General features: G+C 33.9%; 1 protein-coding gene across 3 annotated transcripts in view; it reads left to right on the forward strand.

Moving 5' to 3' along the window:
• Nucleotides 1-21,767, forward strand: part of LOC119081272 — a 131,428-nt gene that overhangs the window by 77,655 nt on the left and 32,006 nt on the right. For all 3 annotated transcript variants that reach the window (XM_037190028.1, XM_037190037.1, XM_037190045.1), the window contains one exon: nucleotides 5,636-6,660. In XM_037190028.1, the coding sequence (XP_037045923.1) occupies nucleotides 5,637-6,660 (1,024 nt within the window). In that variant the 5' untranslated portion in view covers nucleotide 5,636. The remainder of the gene's footprint in view (nucleotides 1-5,635; nucleotides 6,661-21,767) is intronic.

Raw genomic sequence — 21,767 nt, forward strand, 5'->3', positions numbered from 1 at the left:
GTGAAGTTTCAGCTGCATTCATAATTGCATGACGGAACGGTATTTTCCATCTAACTTTAAAAATTTAAATTTCATCTTTTTCATCAATTTCCGATTCAATAATTCGTCACGTTTAATAATACACTTGCAACGTATTATGTTTTCTAGTTGGAATTTAATTTAATTTTAAGGTAAATAAGACCAAGTACGCTGTTTAACAATGTGCTGTATCAACAAAACGATTCGATATGTTTAAATAAATATTTACATTTTTGTTCGTTTCACCGTTGTTTTATTGCAGAATGCAATGTTTTCATTACCTATGATTCGTCACATTTTTGTATACGAATATTAACAATCATTGTCGCGTTTGTTTAATAAAAATTTTTATTTTACAAAAATGCTTACGCATTACACACCCGGCTTATGATCCTCTTTCTTATCTTCTGCCGTATTTGGGAAATATTATTGTACATTATGTCTTACCCGCACGGATTTTTTTTTTTTGATTGTGTTAACTGTGCAGAACTATTTTGCACGACAGCTGAATATTACGTTCCGTATTTATGTTCATTTTACATACTGGCCAAACTAAGTGCAGCTTAGATGTACTATGTACTGCTATGTTAACAAATGTACTTTGTATAATTTTTTGGGTGCGTCTTTCGAAAGGATCTAAGAAGAAGTACTAAACTTTCACCTATCAAAAATATTCAAATGTAGTGAATTTTCTGCATTAATTTGCTTCAGCTGATCCACACATGGAAAAAATCATAAGTATGAACAGTTTTAATTGTTTGTGTGGATCAGCTGAAAAACAGCTGAAGCAAATTCATGCTGAAAATTCCCTGTCTCTAACTGTACATTTTTACCTACAAAAAGTCCTAAACTCATCGAAAAACGATTTTCATTTATATTGTTCGGTTTAGTTCATTTCTCAGACAGATGGAATACCGGCAGCGTTACATATTTGTATTTTATATGAACAGTCCTAAAAACGAGAAGAAAATGAATTTCAATCAAGTTAAGTTGACGTAATAGAGAGTGGAAAGGAAATATTGAAAAATCAACTTTTGCAAAGTCGTTGATAAAACAAAAACAAAAAACAAAAATCTGAAAAATGCATAATTTATGATGATAAGCGGAATAATATTTCCTTCTTGAATTTTTGTGTATTTATCCGCCTTTTCTTTTCTCTTTTTGCCATTATAAATCATTTTTCATAAATCATATGACCGATCGATTGGAAAAAGTAACTATCAAACACAAATGTTTGGTTTTTCAGTAAGGGGGTAGGGTTTATGGAGTGAAAATTGTTTTACCTTTCCGTCTGTGTGTACGATTTAGATGTGTGTTTGTGTATGCGGTGTTTCGCAAACGTAAATTGAGTAAATGGAAATTGATTGAATAATCAATTTGATAATATGATGAAGCATAAAGTTCGGAAGTAAAAGAATGACGGAAAAAATCACCATCATTGGCTACACCATCTGAATGTAATGATGAAAGATGGAAGGAAGTATTTTTGTTATATTGGATAAATATATGAAAAATAAATTAACTTTTTTCACTTGAGTGTTTTTCAAATCTACACACGATGAATGCTGATACTGTCATAGATGCCAAAAACTCTGTGTACATATAAAACAAGACAAACAAACGAAATGAAATTTATTTTCATCTCAGCATAAATCTAATGAAATATGCTGCGTTAAAGCCGGTGGTATTTATGTGTGATCCTGATCCAAGGATTGTCACTAGCGGAAAAGATTAAAACTTAAAAAGAAAATGAGAAATTCTCGGAAGTTTGGCGGTTTCATTTTCATTTACTGTAAAATTGGAAACTCTATCAGGCTAATAATTTGATGTTGTCATCATCGACGAAAGAGGATTAGGAAAGAAAATTGGTTTGACACCCCACTCTGTTTTTTTTCTCGCATTTCCTTCGAGATTTCCTTTTTCATTTTCATTAACTTTTGAATTTAATTAAATGAGTCGTGTGCTCGCTCAATTAAATGTGTTTTAATAACCGAGCATCAAAGATGGTAGCCATTGCGGTGGTCAGAATAAAGCTTCCATCTAATATACTCATTCTTCGTCAATTTTACCACAGCGCCTGGTGTGGCATCAACAATATGTATCACAACATTAATAGCGCGTTCATTTGTGGTCAAATTATTTGTAATGAAAATGCTTATAAATGCGACATTGACAACTTTTAAAATAAGCGGGAGGCTTCTTTCGATTACAGAATAAATCGTCTAGTTGAGGGGAGGTTGAGAAAAGCGCAATAAAATTTTTACTGATGCTGGCTTTTTTTTAAGAAATTGATTTTCTAAAATTGGTAGATTTTTTTCAATATTTGCCACAATTTGGCAAATTTCAGAAAATTGTGGAAAACAATTTCCCCAAAAAGTCTTTTGAAGTAGTTGCAAAAACAAACATTTTCCGTTTACAAACTTTGCAACTACTTCCGGCAGGTGTTAGTCCGTTGTTGCAAAATTTGTAAAGCGGAATTTTATGGAAAATTTTCTTGTAACTTTTTGCTCAACTACTTCAAACAGATCGAAAAGAGACTCTAAATGCTGGGTATGGGGCTCGATGTTCTGAATAAGAAACACTTATTTTTTGGTCTAACCATCAACTGATTGGGTTCCAGCCGTTTCAAACATTTTTTTTTTTAAATTGTAAACACCTGTCCTCTTTACTCCGATACTTAACCTAAATAAGTGATAATAGAGTGTCCCATTGGGAAATTTATATATAATGTCCCCGACAAGTAATTCCGAAAATTATTTAATTTCGTTTGTGTTGATACAATTAATATCATCATCCTCAATAATGAAAAAAGTTTTGTTTCCATGAATTTATTTCGGGCTTTTATGCAAATAAAGAAAAAGTATACTTCAACTCACCTCAATTTCAAGAATAAAGAAAGAAAGAAAATTCCTGTTTATATAACAAATCCTAAGCTAAGCGTGTAAAGAAAATCATAACGTCAACTATCCAGAGAGATACCCATAATACCGTCTAACATATAAAAATTGTATGCAAATAAACTTGAACATTGTTCTTTAATCTACCCAAAAAATGCTTTATATTGCGGCGGGCACGAAGATGAAATGAAACTTTTCCCCGTTAAACGCTTTGTATATAAAAGTAAAGAAAAAAAAAACTTTTTCATGTGTTCGTTGCGAAAATTCTATTTTTGTCGACACATATACAGTGAACGACATCTCAAATGTCTCACTGTCATTTTTTTCAGAGAATGTCATTGTGAATTTGCAATGACACAATAAAATTCTCAGAAAAATTTGACAGTGAGACATTTGAGATGTCGTTCACTGTACGTTGAGAAGATTTGCGAATTATTGAATAAAGAAATTTTGTATTTGCTTTTGTGAAAAAAGCGAGTAGAAAATGAGCATTTTACGCGCTGAAGTGTCACTTCAGTTATTTTGTAAATGTTTGTCATATGTTTTTTCCCTTTTCTTTTCGTACAAAAAATCGAATCGAATTTTGTTCAACTCTAGTAAAATTAGGAAATTCCAAGTCAAACAAAATCACCAGTTAGCTCTTGTTCGGATTTCCGATGTTTTTCACTTGGTAAACAAGTAACTATTTTTTGTGAAACAAATTTCTAGGCGTTTCGAAAACATTTGCTGGTTTTACTTTTTCATTCCAACAAACGAAAATGATCGCATTATGCTGTGTATTACTGGATAAAGGACACACGATTTTGGTTGGTGTTAAAAATGTAAATGAAAAATTCATATTTTGTGATAGAGCAAATATTTGCATTGAAAATTCTTTGAGAAAAGTTTTTTTCCACTTTTTTTCTCTTCCCAATCGAGAATTCTTCGTTTTCTTTTATTTTATATTTTCAGTTCCTTCAATTCAATTTTATGTAATTCAGCGAAATTGGCTGTTTCAGCTAAAGCAAATGAGAAAATTAACGTTTTTATGTCATACTTTTTGCTCTATTGCTATAAGCGCTATAAGCGTTTCCTTTGGTGTAAATGTTGTAAAAATGGTTGAATGTTTATCTCTTTTTTATTTGAATTTCATGTTTTTTTTATTTATTTATTTAAAATGCGATTACTTAACTTGAACTCATTGCAACTTTTCATAAATTTCAAATTGTTTCATTTATACTAAGTTGTTACGTAATACGATTTGATATAAAAATTTCGTGGTGGTATATGTGGTATATACACGAAAAAAGGAATGTGAAAAGTGAACAATGCTCCAGAAAAGTTTATACTTAAAAAGGGCTGGACGTAGTATACATTGTTATTAGTGTGTATATGCACACGTTCGTTAATCAGAGAAAGAGTAGAAAAATTTTGCCGAATTGAGTTTTTTGTGCAAACAAACAGCTTTGCATAATAAGAAGTTTTACATGCGACGGGGATGTAAATGAGAACATTTTAAAAAGGATTTTCTTAGCTCTGCATGTGAAGTTGTATATCTTTTGGACTGTTGATGTGAAACGATTCGCATTAAGCCATCTATGTTCTCAGCGTACGACATACGAAATTGACTAAAATATACCGCCCAGGACAGATACATAGACGACTATTGTAAAATCGTACGAAATGCAATGATAAAAAAGAAAAGGTTTTGCAGACGACTTGGCATTAGAGCCAGGTTCATACAATCCATACATTCGAATATATTACGGCTTAGAAAATCATTTTTTTTAATGCATTAGCTATAATAAGTTGCTATTTTAACTCAGTATGGGGATGGGGTACATCTATTTTTTGCAACTTAAGAATCAATATCGTTATCTGTGCTGTGTTGTCGGTTTACATTTATCGAATCAGGGTATCCAAATAAAATAAATCTGGTAACAAGGGGCGAGTAAACTAGAACATCAACTGTCGGCCAACTGTCATCCACTGTCTTAGAAAATCTTTCATCATAAAAAAACCTTAGAAAACTAAATACTAAATACTTGTAAATCCAAGAAAATTCTCAAAAGTTAACAGGAAAACCTTTAAAAATCGGAAATGGTAAAAAAATCCTCCCCAAATCGTTAAAAATCCTCAGTATCTTAATGAAAATTCTTAGAAAATTCTTTGTCAACGAAATTTACAAATTTTCAATCTCGTTTCGAAAGGTAGATGTTGTTTCTGAAAATAAAATTCACGCCGAAAAACGTTTCGGTTTCAATTTATATTCTGGTTCTTCTGGTAACTAAACACAACAACCTACCTTCTGTTATCAATATAGTTTTCCTTTTCTGAGCTGTCTTGTATTGGTTGAACAATTTATTCCACTCAATTCACACAGTACCTTGATCGGACTACGCATGCATTTTACCGGAGATTTTTAATAATTTAATATCTTATCGTCTCGTTAAAGTTATGCATATCGATGTAAACATAACAATTATAACAATCAAGTAATCGTAATAGCTAGTGTACACACGCTGAAAGAGTGCACGTTTAATGGAACAAAAAAGGATTTTTTCCAAATGCAAACATAAAAAATTAGCAAGCAAAAATCAGCGAAATCTGCAAGCGCGCCACAATTATAATTTACATGAAAATAATAGAGAAAAACGAAAAAGAATTTAAAGCTGGCGATGCTTGAATCACCAACAAAGTAGCTATTCAAATTTTCATTTCCATTTTTGTTCTATTTTCAGAATGTACGAAACAACAGAATCGCAATATGTCGCCACGACAACACCAAGAACTGCAACAACCGCCATAACACATAATTCGGCTTACGAATCCCTTTTAACACAACACCAAACCGAACAGCAACAACAGCTACAACAGCATCAACAAAAACAGCAACATCACAAAATTGAAGCCGAACAACTACAAAATATTTATAAAGAATATCGACCCACCTATGGTGCCTATATTAATAATACTTTGCCTAGGGGGCCTTACCTTCAATATAAATTTAATGATCAACAATCAGCCTATTCAAAAAGAAACGACAATAATCAAAAGAATCGTCAAATCGAACTGTTAAAACATGAATTTATGGTATTACCTCGGGCAAAGATAAAGATATCATCGGGAATTGAGTTACCATCACCGACCAATAATAATAATTGTTTCAATGGCATACAAACACTAGGACGACATCGATATATGAACCGATCGAATCGTCCAACATCACCGGAATTGTCGTCTTTCGATTATTATAATAAAAATGAACCGATTTCATGCTGGAGGGATAATGATAATTCGTCTGGCATTATGAATCAAAGCAGAAACGATAAAACAACAAAATTAGATGTCCCAAACAGTATTATTGAAGCTGTCAACTACAACACATTTTATAAGCGAAATTCGAATCGATTGGAAAGCAGTGACACTGCGAACGCGGACTACATTTGTAATTATAATCATGAACCAGTAACGAAAAACGGTTACAAGAAAACGGCGGATATTGAAAAACGAAACGTATTACGCCAACCAACTGAATCGGAATATTTCGATGTGGCAACAGATTTAAATAATTTTTCGACAAAAACCGAACCAGTACGTTATGCGATTGGAACGGGTCGTTGTAATGTTTCCAAAGTCCATTCGCCCATAAATTATGTGACATTATTCGAAATTATGAAAGCGAAAGAGAATGGTTTCAGTCAGGTCGAAGGTTGGGCCATTCTATGCCAATCGATTCAGGCGTTACAGGATTTGTTTCTAGCTGGTAAGTAAATTTTTGAATTCTTTTATTTTTAATTATAATACATACCCCGAACACACTTTTTACGACCATAAATTTTGTGCAAAGTTTCGTTCGATCAGATGAGTAAATGTCCTTAATTTATTGAGGAGCAAATTATATGCTTGACATAAAATTTATTAATTGAGTCAGCACGTGACATGGAGTGGTAATTGTTGTGCAATAAAATTTTGTGTTATTATTTGCACTTTATGCTGTTTGATAACAGCTCGCGCTTTATTACGAATGTCGTAAAATTGGTGTGTATCAAGGAAGAGAGAAAGAGAGAGCCGCTTGAAAAACTAAGAGGCTTTCATAGATGCCCATTTAATTGAGTGTCAATTATAATATCACACAAGTAAATTTCGCTCAGCTCAATATAAATAACTCCTCGTAATACGACAATTTGTTAATGTTGCGCTCATTTGGGATAAAAGATATAAACTGTCTTTAATGCTCCGTGGTTATCAGAGCAGGAAACTCTCTCGTGTAATTAAATTTCGAGAACTACACGACGTACTAACCGGATTTTATACTATATGCGATGGTTTTCTGTTATGTTTTTTTCTTTTATACATGTGAGTAGCTCATATGTTCTTAATAACTGTCTTTCAAGATAATACCTATATACACATCGTGCTTCGGGGGTTGTTCGCATTCTCTTTTGTACCTTTTTATCTTAAAAATGCGCCATTTCCGGTTGTTATTGAAATCGTAGGTTTCTCACGTAGCTTGGGTTTTTCAGTGTCTAAAGTTGATATTTTTCTGTGAAAAGGGGAAATAAAAATGTCTTAACCTTTTTGAATTAAATTCATACCGTTTCATGTAACGAATCTATACCGTCTATTTGCGCCTGTCAGGGCTTATTTCTTAATGAAACTATTTCCATAAAACGACAAAGTTTGCTTTTTACAAAAATTGTAATTAAATGGACACTGGACACTTTATAGCCTTCTTCCATATCGTCGACTTTTAGATCAAATTTTATCCATATAAGACGTAAGCCGTTCTTCCGAGCTGTTCAGATTACGTCAGTGACATGACTTTTTACCATTTTTTCTTTGAAACCAGATACCATAAATCACACATTAAACCTTTGCAAACGACAGGATCAGTTATAATACCATTAAATCTGTTACTCTTGCCTAAGGCCTATGAAATGGAAAATCGTAGTTTTCATTTGTTTAACCAAGGTTGTATATGAGGAGGTTACACCGATATCAGTTATCGCAAACTTCCTCAAATACAACCTTGATTTTAACCAAGGTTGGGCTGGCTATCTCTTAGCAACTCTAACGCTTATTTTTAAAAATGGGATGAAAATATTTGCTAAAGAAAGTTAGAATTCGAAGGCGAAAGCACATGTTTCCTATTAACATACACGGAAAATTCGGCAAATTCGACATTTGTTGTGTGCTGCATATATTTGCTGCAGACTGAATAATGTTCCCGTGTGTTGTTTTACAATAAACATGTAATATGAATATTTTCAAAATATAGTTCCGGCAACAATATTATTCAGCTCGTAGGAATATTGTGAGGTTCCCAGGTATATATTTGCTGTGTGCTGAATTATATCTTCAAATTAGTTGTATTACTTAACTTTACCTGCATGCCGAATATTGACTAAATGGTACTATCGAACTATACCTGCATGCTGAATATTGACTAAATGAATAAAGTCGTATGTATTTAGAATGGACTATGCAACAATAAATTTATTGTTTTAATGAAACAAAAGGAAGATCTCAAGAACATACGCATAAAGATGATTATCAAATCTAATTTTATTCCTTCATTTAAAGTTATTTCTATTTTTACCGAATTAATATGCAATGATAATGTTACATTTATGTATTTCAAAAGAAATTTTGACGAACGAACTTTTAAATCCATTTTTGGTGTTAAAGGCTTTCGAAATGTTAACAGAAATAGTTGGTGGTATTCAGCAATAAATGATGGAATTTGTTTATGTACTGTCCGTTTGACAAGAGGATCGCCACGGTTCAGCAGGGGTTTTTGAACATTTGTTTTTTACACGTTGGCACACGTGCTCTTGTCAGATTCAAGATTCTTTTTACGAAGGTTACGCTGATTATACTTTGTGAAAAAGGCCAATACCTTGCAAATATGTCACATCTTGGACAGAATTTGACACTGCAATATCTGTAACATGAAAAAACTAAATGATCGAAACCCCCTGAAACCCCGTGCTTCCATCTACGTAATATACACAAACTAGCCACTCTTAATTTATTAATTCGCGTAATAGATGCTCACTATTAATGTGAACAGTTTTTTTTTAGAACGATTGAAAAAACCTCTAATTCAGAACCAGGCTCAGAATTAAAATAATAATATCCGATGACATTGCTTAGTGGGGAGAAGTACTACATTTCATAGAAAATAAATTCAATTAAATGTTGTTGCATAACCCATTCTAAATACGGACGACTTTATTCATTTAGTCAATATTCAGCATGCAGGTATAAATATGCCTGTGTGCTGCATAAAGCAAAGTAACAACGGTTCGAAATAAGACTACCACTATATGCAAGCAGTATAGCAGCAGTGGTAAAGTCGTTGGCAGTCAGAAACTGAGGTTAAGCATCGATGGTCGCGGTCCGTACTTGGGTGGGTGACCGGAAAAAACGTAAGCAAAAAAAAAATTCTGTTAGCAATTTAATATGATGAATTTAAATATAAATCTACGGCTAATAACAAATAATAATAATAAAATTGAAAATAAAAAAAAAATAATTTTTTGAAAAAGTTTTTTTGTTTTTTTTTGCTAACGCAAATAAAATTGATAAAGTTAATTAAATCAATTTCTTCTATTAAACGATAAATTAGGGTGTTTATTGAATTGAAAAAAATGGCGTCATTTTTTATTATAAAACAGGCATACAGCTAAGACCTGCACGCTGAAAAATAATATCCTGCACACAACAACAATATTCATTAGGCGGGCATTGTATGATCCTCAGATCAATATGCAGCACACAACTAATGTTCTATAATCGTGAAGCTGTTCCCGATTTCTTCGTCTGGGGTGCATATATGAGTTTTCCGTGTACGGTTCCAGTGTAATAGTGACGATCTTCGTAACCTCCTCAGATACAACCTTGGTTTTAACAATCTTCTCGTCAGCTTCGACTAATTTTAGTCTTTTCTAACTCTTCCTTGACCATGATAGTTAACTACTGAAGCATTAAGTCTGCTAGATTTCTCAGTCCATTGTTGGGAGCAAAAATTAAACAGAAATTAAACTTGATTTTAACATTCGTTTCCCTGTATTTTTTTCACTTTCGATAAAACAGATGATTTTCCGTATCTAAAGGGGGTTTACTAGTTAAAACTAGTCACTGACTTTACGATTTCTCAAAATAATCATCGTACGATAAAAGTTTTACCGTTTCCAAATAAATACGGACGAGAAATGTGATAAAACATTCTGTTCAATAAAAATTTCTTTTCACGAATTCAGTTTCGTATGAGTGCTAGACGAATTCAATTTTTATTTTCAATCATTTCAGTGAAATCACATCAAATATGTCGAAAAATATATTTAAATTTCGAAATTTATTACTTTTAATTGCATCCGTTCGGTTTTTCAGTGCATTCAGATGAGAATTTCCGGCTGAAATTAAAAAAAATCCCCCCCCATCAAAACGAGTTTCAGTCTCATTTTTCCTACATAAAATATTGATGTGGGTCAATGAATCCTTATTCAACGAGAGAAAAGGGAATTGCCTATCATCGTACGGAACATTTGTAGCTTTTCGATACTGGCAAATTGGTCAAACAAACGGCCGTACGGATCAATCGATCAAACGTACTAACAGTTCCACACAAAGCGGTTTAGTGTTTACACATAACGTGTACGTAATTTTGCCGCTATAATTGCTTGCTACTAAGGAGCACAATCTTCTAGATGATTAAGCTTTCGAAGCAATCAATCTCTAACAAATTTACCTCTTTTATGGAAAAACATGAAATGCCTTTGCCGGATTGTACAGTTTTTAACTCCGAAGTAACATAAAAGTCAGCAAATAATTTACCCGGCACGTGCTTTTGGAAAATTGCTGTCCCTTTCGACGCACATGACCTTTCTCACAAAGGACGAATTTAAAAGAAAAAAATTCGGCTTTAACCACCACAATTGAAATTAGTAACAACGGTTAGAGGCACAATGGTCGGTCAGCTTGTTCAGAATTTAAAATTGAATGTCAACGTGGGTTGGTTTTGAGTTTTTCTCTTTTTTTTCTGTACACACACTCAATTAAACTTTGGTTAGATTAATATTTATATGACCAGACTCTGTGCAGAGGAAAACTTTAATTATGAAATGCAATTTAAACGGTAGCTACCAGACCAGTGTGTACGGACTGTGTGAGATATAAATTAATTTAGGTTCTAATTTCAACCATTCAACGAAGAAATGTGACATGCGTTCTGGGTACACTTCCAGCAACAAGTTCAACCGAGGAAATTAACTCCAATTATTACCATACATTTTCAACAACGAAACGGAAATTTGAAAAAAAAAATAATTTGTTTAAAATTAAATGAAGTTGGCTGTGTATGTCCCCAGAGCGCCTAGCATTGTAGTAAAATATTGCTTATGTCAAATAGAGTAAGAAATTACGAGAATGTAATTTTTCATTTTTTGCACTTTAAGCAATATACTACAATTATAATGGGTAGGTGAATGGAAGAATAATTATTCCATTAAAGTCACACTCTTACCATAGCCATCATTTCAGTTTTCCAGACGTACTTTGTAATGTTTGACTGAAATGTAAGCTCCTAATGTAAAATCGTTCATTAGCCTTTCATAAATTATTATAACGCAGGAGTCAGGCTTATCCATGTTTTTACATAAATATTATGCACGTATGACAAAGCGGTCAAGGCTTGCCGAAAAATACGCAAAAAAGTGAAGATCGTAGCTATTGCCAGCATTGATTCCAATATTTAAACCATTCCATTCATCCACCCAAATTCATTGATATTCATGTACAGCTCGTAGAGGAAATGACCAGTTTGATGTAGACTTGCTCTCAAATTCATTTTTGTATCTCTTATCCGCCAAAAAAAGCTTCCAACAGTCCAAAGATCATTCTAGTCCAATGGGATCCACACAATGGATCCCCATCGTAAGTGGCAGTGGGGAGATGAACCAACTGCTCGAGCTCAAAATAACTGGTAGTGCTTGAAATTTCGCCTATGCATTTTTGAGTGGGATACGGAGCAAAGCCAAGACGGGGCAACCATCTCTCGCAATCTTCAAACATAGCTTTCCGTGCATCAATGCATCACAATTTTTGACTTAAGTAATCCTCAACTACGGTATCGCGATCTTCAAGTCTTTTATGAAGCCAGACAGAAAATTAGTCTACTGTGAAAGTCTCAAAACAAAGAGCCACTTCGTGCAAATTTCACTGTTAAGCAAGGTGCATCCGTCCAAGATACTTTCGAGACGGTTTAATTAATATTTAGTGATAATTAGACGATTTTATTTTGATTTTAAATTTAGTTTCAAGGAGCAAAAATTTTCGCGACCATCCACACTCACAGCCTACTACCTACTCATATTCCTCTCCCCCTTCGGATTACTTAATTTATGAACTGTCCAAGACAAGCAGTGTTCCTCTAAGACAAAGTCATGCGATTTTTCTTACTAAGATTTGTAGAGCTATACAGCGAGCGATTGTCAATGGTCGAAATTCATTTTTGTAAATTATGTCATTTTACTACTCCGCATAAACATCTCCGCGATACAATTGACAATTAGCAAAAATGAACGCGGTCACTGAGTTTGCACTGGGGAAATTATTACTTATTATTCAGCGCTGTGAAGAAGTGCGGAGTTAAATTTTGCGGAAGAACATCAATACTAAGAACATCTAGCATCGATGTCGTCATATAAGTAAGGAAATCGCGTCTAACTGATAATCCATTATAATTCGTTCAATCAAAAATCCATATAATAAACCACATAAAACATTAATTACGTTTTCGTTCATACATTCAATAACACCACACCACATAAACTTCTGCATTTTATCTGTTCATTCATACACCCAGCGAACATTCATAATATTGTTTCCATCACTGTTTACACATAATCCGATTATTTCGAGAAAATAAAAACCCATTGCCCGTATATACATTTTATTCAAAAAGTTCTTCCCCCGCAGGACACTTTGTTCATATTTCCTTTTGTTTTTCACGGATCGTCTTTTATTTTCCACAAAAATTTTTTTTTCCCTTCTTTGCCTTGTCTGTGTCGAGGATTATTTATTGCTATTGTTGCAAACGAAGCGAAATGTCTGTGCGTTCGAATAAAAACAAGATGAAAAGCATTTTGATTGACCATTTCAGTTAAGTCGTATTTAATGAGATAATAAAGAAGATTAACATGAATCGATAGTGGATTCCAATGAGTTTGTGTTGGGCACACGGTATTATATATGGCATCGAAGCAGAGGCAGGCATAAAATACTTTGCGGAGAAATAAAATATAATCGCCGAAGATCATTAAAAACGTTTTTATGGTGTGTGCCGAGGTGATAATTAAGATGGTTTTTATTGCAACATCCAAAAAGAGATGTTTCGACCAAATGATTTGGGAAGTTCATAAAACTCTCACTTAGTTATTTTCAAGTAATTACGTCGCATTTTTATTGATTCTGGCCGGGCTTTTTCTTTTTATGTAAAAAATACCGAAAAATTGAATTTACGAATCCTGACAATTTTTAGGAGTTTTTATGAAAAATTACAGAGAAGAAGAGGGTCATCCGTGTGCTTTAATAACGTCAGATTCATGGTTTGTTGTGTGATATTGCATTTTCATTTCAATTTTCTCTTATTTTTCTCATTGGAAATATTTGTTTATTATTATGTTACACTGTCTATATGCATACTTCCATGCTATAGTGTGACTAAGTTCGTTTTTTGGTCTCTTAAGAGGGAAGAATTGGTCAGACCGAAAGAAGAACCAATCATCATTACATTCGGTTAAAGACGATGCCCAGCATTCATCACATCAATTATGATTCGCGGGACTTGTTCGTGTGTGAAAAGGTATAGTTCTAACTGTCTCGAACTATGTTTCGCTGGTCTAAAATCGATTTCAATAATTTACCCACATTGGAGTGTTCATCTTACAAGTATATCTCAGAAATTCGGAGAATATTTTATCAACAATATGGTGTACAGTCTCAATAGCATCGATTCGGTTCATTTAAACTCGATTGCTTAACAACTTGTATTATCTTGCACACTGCAGAACGGGATAATTACGTTAAATTAAACGACAATAGCGTTGCCACCGTTCATAAACACATTCATTCATGCATTAATTTGATCAGAAACATTGAAGAGTAACTTATCTGTAATTAAATCAAATAAGCCATTCCACTGTTATCTTCAAATGTATATCAAATTTATTGAATATTTTTGGCGGATTGGGACAAGTGGAACCACTTGAAGCAAATTTATTCTAATTGTTGTAAATGTGAATTGGGATTATTGAGGTGCCTGTCGTCGAAGTATTGTGGTCATTTTGATTAGGGCTCTGAACAGGTCAGGTTTACCTGAAACTGATCTGAAATTACCTGAAACATGTTTGGACCTGAACCTGATTCTAAAAATTTTGACCTGACCTGCATTGATCTGAAATTGAAAGTGCTAGGCAGATCAGGTAAATCAGGTCAGGTTTCAGGTCGACCGGTGCAATTTTTCAGGTATACCTGAAATCTGACCTGACAGGTTTTAGAAATTCAGGTTCAGGTCAGGATACCATTTTTGACCGCAGTCGAACTCGTTCGACCTATTCCGAACCTTAAATTTTCGATTCGTTTACGGCTTAAAAAGTTCCACTTTGTTTATCAAAATATGAAAGGCGTCACGTCATGAGTTTCTACTTTTTTTTAGGTGGAAAGTCGTTGCTGAAGAATCTAAACTTAATTTATTCTGAAGTATCCATGAATGTACGTATAAGTATGTAAGTATGTAAGTATTACTACCTAATCGAACAGTACCTGAACCAACAGCGTCCAACGAATGTGCTTGTTTACACAAACCACCGTTCATATCTTTCGTTAGCACAGTTTCGAAGACGTTTGTCGGTTTTGCAATAATTATTTCTGGCAAGAAATCTTTTGAGTTAGAGTTAAACCGCTGATTTTCCATAAAAGAAGTACGCAGTGAGCTGTGGTATACGTTATACATTGAGGAGCTGGTAATGACGTTCATTGAATTTTTCGTTTAAGCTTAATCAGCCATTGCTGTTGATTTTGCAGACAGAAATTGTTGGGAAAAATAAATGAATAAAATTGATTCGTTTCAATTCAGAGAGTCAGATTTTGTACAAACAAGAACAGTTTTCATTGTAAAAAAGTGTTCCTTGCAACTTTAAAACTATTTGTGGGTAAATTCGTTGAACTTATAAACAGACAGCATGATCACAAATTGTTCTTTTGAATCGAAAAACGCTTCTGTCGCAAACATTATATTCTTAGCAACATTTCTTTCTCATTTCTCCGAATGTGATTACTACAAATCCTCACCGAAAAAATAACACTTTTCGCTAAGTAGTACGCTCCAGCTCCATATCTCTGCCACACTAAAAACTTTTATGCAAAAATTGTGTGAAAATATGTTCATAAACGTACGTGTACATGACGCTATCCGAGCTAATGGCACTCAAGAATCGCGTTTCTATTTTGCATAGAACTTTGATGCAGATGACGGTTGATAATGCACTTAAAGTGTATGCAATGGCTCTTTAGCGACTGTAACTGTTCATCTTGTTCAAGAAGATAATCGGGAGGATGGAAACTGTTGGAAATGGAAATGAATAACGTTTTTGTGGCTATGACATTTAAATATGTTAACTATATCATGTCCTTAAAATCACTGGCAAACATGGAAAATATGCTTTTTATCTGCTGCTTCATCTTTTTCTTGATGGAGTGAAAACAAGACTATAATAAAAGGAAAGGAGAAATTAAGTACTCATAATTATAAACGACTCGTACTATACCGTGCATTGTAATGGTTGTTCGTATTATCAAGTGACCTTTTTCGCGGCCAACATGGTACCGTGCTACATTTTTCTTTTAAAGATTAATTTACAGCATAATCTCAAGGTGTGTTTCGTTTACAACGCAATTGCCCGCACTTTACCATATTTAAAAACAGAAATAGACTGAACGGACTATTTTGCGGTGTAATATATTGGTATCTTTTAAAGCTACCCTCGTTACACCCCCAGAGAACAAGAGTGTCCCCCCGAAAAAAGTGTAATAAATGTGTGCCAAAGTATAAACTGAATTCAACCGAGTAAAGTATTTAATCTCTATATTCGAAAGGATAAACTGAATTTACATTGAAGACATTGGCATTTGATAATTATTCTGATTTTGCTGTTGCCTTTTGTGTAGACAGACGGGCTCGACGGGGTATGTCGTTTAATTATTTTTTTTTGCAGACGGATTATTTTTTTCAATATCGAACTCGTATTTAGAGAAAAAAAAAACGTTTGTAATCCGTCTTTTTTTAACACTTTCATGTTGTTACGCTATATTACAATACTGCTAGTGTAATCAGTCCTTAGGTATAGCAGCTCTCCACAAACTGGCGGACTAGTGTGTAATTTAAGTGAAATTTCATTACAATTATGATTCGTGTGCAAAATGGTAAAATGTTCTCAGAACATTCTATCAGCACCAGTGGCCTGATCTCTCAGATTGAAATAGTGGTTAGATTATATCTTAATCTTCCTTAGATAAAATTTAATGAAAGCAAATGCTATTTATGTATGCCTCCCCCTAGATCATAAGCAGTCATTTATGCAACAAGGAGTTAAGCAACTCTAAAAAATTTGTGTATTCGATGGCAAATGCCATTTTGTCATGTTAGCATCGACGTCGTCAGCAACCCTTTTAAATACTTCAATTCGTCCTACGATTCACTAAATGTGTTCATTATCATAATACCTTATTTCGCAGAGTTGCAACTGAATACGATATTTTGAGTAATTCATTGAGTTCTGAGGTGCAATTCTCACACGCTTCCACACACACACACACACACACACACACACACACACACAACATTTGAGTAGTGAACCAATTTTTAAAAGTATTTATCACTCATATTCTCCCTTCTACGATGATAGGTTGTGTGCTTTCTGGTCAATTGGGACTTGTTGCATTAATACCCACTTCATCGAACTATATGATTCAAATAATATTACGCCTATACTAGTTAAACCATGAAAAATGTTGACAACTTCGTTTTTACCATTGGCATTTCATATCCGTCATAGAAATTTATATTAACAGCAAATTCTAATTTCCGATTTCTATTAATCATTCGAATGAAATTTTTTTCTATATTCTTTCATTCCCTCATCACTTTTCATATTTCATTTTTATGGTATTCCGATAGACAGGCTTGTCATTGAGCTGTTAAAATACTAAGATTACTGTTTGAGAGGTTGCCACGTGTAGAATTTGGCACACGCTTTTAAATGTCGCTGCCAATTTTATGCCAATTTGTATGGTTTATTACGTCTATGTGGCTTGATATGAAGTTATGGTGGTTTTGTTTTGGCACGATTCAACCTCACAATATATATTCAAGATTCAATGCATATTACACATACACTCCTCGTGAGTTCTGTGAGCAAAATTGATGGGAATACTATTTTCTACATTGAAACTATTTACTTGGGGATGTTGTCCCCCGAACTCTTGTCCGACAATTTCTTTATTTCTTCCTCGATTACACAATTATGACACACACCTTTTCTCGCTGTCTAGATTCTTCTCCCCCGAAACTCGCCTTCTTGATTGTTTCTTATATTTTCTCTCGAGTGACTTGCTAGAATACCTGACAATAATAATAACTTAAGTTGGATTCAAATCAGTGCCTCGACAAAAATGCAATCTAAATTCCTTGTTAATCTCTCTACAAACGTAGCGAATAAATTGCTGAAATGAATTGTCGAACACATTGAATGGACATTTATTGTTGTAGTTGCTGGAAATTTGCCGTTTGTGATTATAGTCAATGATGCTCTTAGTGCTATTGATTCTTAATCTGTTCGCTATTTTTAAAATAAACGATCTTATTATGCCCGAAGCAGCAAATTGCTGTTAATTGCTACCAAGACAATTTTATTCCAAAAAAGTGTTTCGTTAAAATGAAAATTTAATTCGCACAGACAGTCAGTGTACTACTAAACTACATTGAATTTCGATTAAATCAAAGTAAGAATGTTTGTGTTCAAGGAATGTGTCCCTCAAACCAATTTCGTTTAACTATCTATTTATGTCATAGGAAATTCAGTTTACTAAAATAGGAAACAAATTTATTTGTCCAAGGCGCAACATCTATGCCTTACCTCCCGTTGCTCAGTGAATAATTGCACGCGTACATACTTTGTGCATTCTACCACTAGACAAGAGCTATTTCTAAATTGACTCCACTTCGTTAGACACACTTTGTGTTGGTGTATGTGTAACCAGTTGCAGACTTCACTAGAGCAGAAATCTACTGTTTTTACTCTTTTTTTCCAGTAAAACAAATATTATCCTCCTACTCGGTACTGGGAAATTCCTTTAAGTCCGAAAATACCACACCGCATTCCTTGTACGTCTACAGATATATAAACTGGATATTTTCTCGACATAAAGAGCACCCATAGTACACGTTCATTTTCATCCGGCTTTTCCTATACACGTACTCATATTGGTATAACTGGCAAAGGTGTAAGGATATTCAAAAAGTGAAAATCTCAGCTTATGTTCCAAAATTCATCGATTTATCTGCAGTACGTTTGCACTGCTTCCAAATCGACAGGGATAGATATTCGACACTAATTCCATTAGAGTAGCTGTCAAAGAGACGTACCATTTTGGTCGGGAAAAAAACAATTTTAAGGAGGAAGATATTTGTGTCACGAGAACACGGAGTAAATGAACAGAGTGTAGCGCCACTTTTGAGAAGAGTATCGATTGGTAGAGTTATTTGCAGTTTAGTCAGGAGTTTAGTCCCTATTATACGACTTCAATCCATAGGAAATAACGTATAGGAATGTAACACACGCTAGCTTTTAAACTATAGTTTTAAAGATGTTGCCGTATTTTATTTGCTATTTGTCTAAAATGTAGACACGGAATCTTTGTGAACGATTCGCTTCTTTTCAGTGAATAATATCCATTATATCAGTCTAGTGTTAGCAGAGTTGTTGTTGTTGTTGTTTTTTTTTCTTCGTTTCCATTCTTTTCGAGAATGAACCACTTTTTTCACAAAGGATCACAAAATAATTATTCTCATGCTATACGGTTGTACTGTAAGGAGCGAATATATTCTATGAAATTTCTATTGCTTAACGCAATTCGACAATTTAAAATGGTTATATGTGCGGTGTGTGTTTGCGTGTATATACAGAAGAAAAAAAGAAATCCTCAATTCAATTTTGCTAAGCGCGTAAATTTAGTATATTATTTATATAAACGTCTTGACAGCATTTTGAATAAATATATAAATGTAAGCAGGTGAATTTGTATTATACTAAAACTGAGTGGCGTGTATACACTGGTTGTGTGTGTATACTTCTCTGGCGAAACGAAAAATTCTGCATTTGAATTTTCCATCAAACCGTAAGATTCATAATCTTCTTAACTTGTTGAATATTCAATAGGAACATTTTTCAATGTATTTTGATAGATTTAAACTTCTTGTCACAGGTAAATACACCGTACTCTGCCACCGCAAATGGCACGTTCAACTTACAGTTTAATACATTGAACAGTATTTATAGATTTGAGTTTTATTTACTTCTTTAACCAAAAAAAAAAAAAATTACCAATCACCTTGTCAATTCGACGTCATGGGTGGGGTGTAGACTCTCAACAGCAACGCAAGGAAATATAGTTTCAAGTGACGAGTATTCGAACGATTGACGACGGGGCTGGAAAATGAGTATAATGAAACTATATGTGAAACTAATTTCCTTTCGTTCATTCTATACAAAATTGTAAACTTCTATAAGTAATACCCCTTGTGTCGATTACAATCTCTATTTATATACCGGATATATATATATATTTATGTCGATGTTCCATGTATTTTGACATATTGAAGGGATTTCGACCTCGACATTGTTCCTGTGTCAGTAAATTTTTCGTCAAAATCGTACTGAAGTATAAAAAGTATCTCTAGACGTTACAAGTGGAAAAGCTAATTGGATCTTTATCTTTAAAAAAAAACCCCTACAATTTCTCGCAGTTTCGCGAAGACAAAAAAAATGTTTAAGAGAAATGTTATGTGTAATACACATTGTGTATCGAAATTAATTTTTTTTCTTCGAAATTTTAATTTATTGACTCTTGATCTTTGTTCTTTTTTGGTCTTTTGACAATGCATCTTAGCTGGTGTATGAAGAACAGATCCGATATAAAAATCAATTTTCAATTATATTGGCCCCATCAATGAAAAAGAGTTTTCTCGGATACACTTTTCAATAGAGAATAGAAGAAGAAAAAACACTGAAGTGACTTTCACTAGCTTTTTTTAAATGCCATTGACTGAATAATGGATTTGGAGATTATATTCAGAAGTGGGTTGATTTTGAATGGAATTTAATGTTTAAAGTCGGTATTATGTGTGGAAAGTCGAGAGAAAATAAGAGAGTCAAATAAGCGGATGATATACTTAATATCTGATGGACGAATGGCGCAAACAATGATGCCTCGTGGATGATGTTTGTTGATCCGAGTAGCAGCAATTTTTTCATGAGATTTCTGTGCCTATAAACGAAACCTGTATGAATACAGAGTGTATAACGCGTTCAAAGATACAGGTTACGGAATTACGCCTCATCGGAGGAGGTCAATTATTAGGTATTAGGTATAAAAAGTTGGGTGCCACCAAGTCTATAAAGTTTGGGGAGGTCATGTGGATTATGACATGCTTCCCTCCATACAAATGTACCGTAATGTAGAAAGGGAGAAAAAGCTGAAAAGTCCAGTTTTCGTGTGTTCACATGCACATACAACTTATCACTTTATTTGCGAGCTTAATGAATTTTACATGCTGTGGCATCTGCATACATGGTATACATACATTAGGGACCACGTGCTTAACGTGTTTTTCCGAACCACGCCTTCAAAGAATTTTACACTCTGAAGGATTTTTCGATTATTGCGCCCTAATACCTAACAGTACTAAACCCACTAAACCGCAGTCGCTGTAGCAGCATTGGTAGCCGAACCTGTTACTTAAGTTTAATCTTCCGGCTGAACAATACCATACGCTAAAATAAAATAATAAATAAATAGATACATGCACTGCACACCAGATATGAGCCAGTTATCCGAAAAACCGGAATTTTCGGTTCGGTTGAAACCCCGGTTTCCCCGTAAAACAATATGAAATTAACCCAGGCTCGTCAAAATTGATTGATTTAAATATAAACTCACCGAAAATAAGTAAACGGAGCAATTGTATCCAAATTGTACTGAAATCAGAAAATATCTCTAAATGATTTCTCATACAAATTGTATACAATTGCTCCCTTTACTTATTTTCAGTGAGTTTATAATCAAATTAATCAATTTTGACGAACCGGGGTTAATTTCTTATTGTTTTACAGGAAAACCGGAATTTTCGGTTCGGTTTGAACCGAACCGGAATATTCGGTTTGGTTTAAACCGTACCGGAATGTTCGGTTTGGTTTAAACCGAACCGAACTTTTTGGTTCGGTTCAAACCAAACCGAAAATTTCAGTTTTTCGGATAACCGGCTCATCTCTGCTGCACACTCTGATGAAAATAGCGTGAGCTGTGTTTAAATTTCCATTTTTAAGGGAACTTACGACGTCTTCGCCAAGAAATTTCAATTATCTAAGATGTACTGTTGCTGTGTACTGTACTTTGTCGGAGGTAGGAAGCAGACATGGAACACTTTAGTATCCATCTGTTTAATTGTTGTGATTCCTTCCGGAAATAACTCTTAAGACTTTCGTTAAGTTACTTTGTTGAATATAGCAATAATATTTTCCTTGAAGAAGA

This window comes from Bradysia coprophila, chromosome X (assembly GCF_014529535.1).
Source record: "Bradysia coprophila strain Holo2 chromosome X, BU_Bcop_v1, whole genome shotgun sequence".
NCBI lineage: Eukaryota > Metazoa > Arthropoda > Insecta > Diptera > Sciaridae > Bradysia > Bradysia coprophila.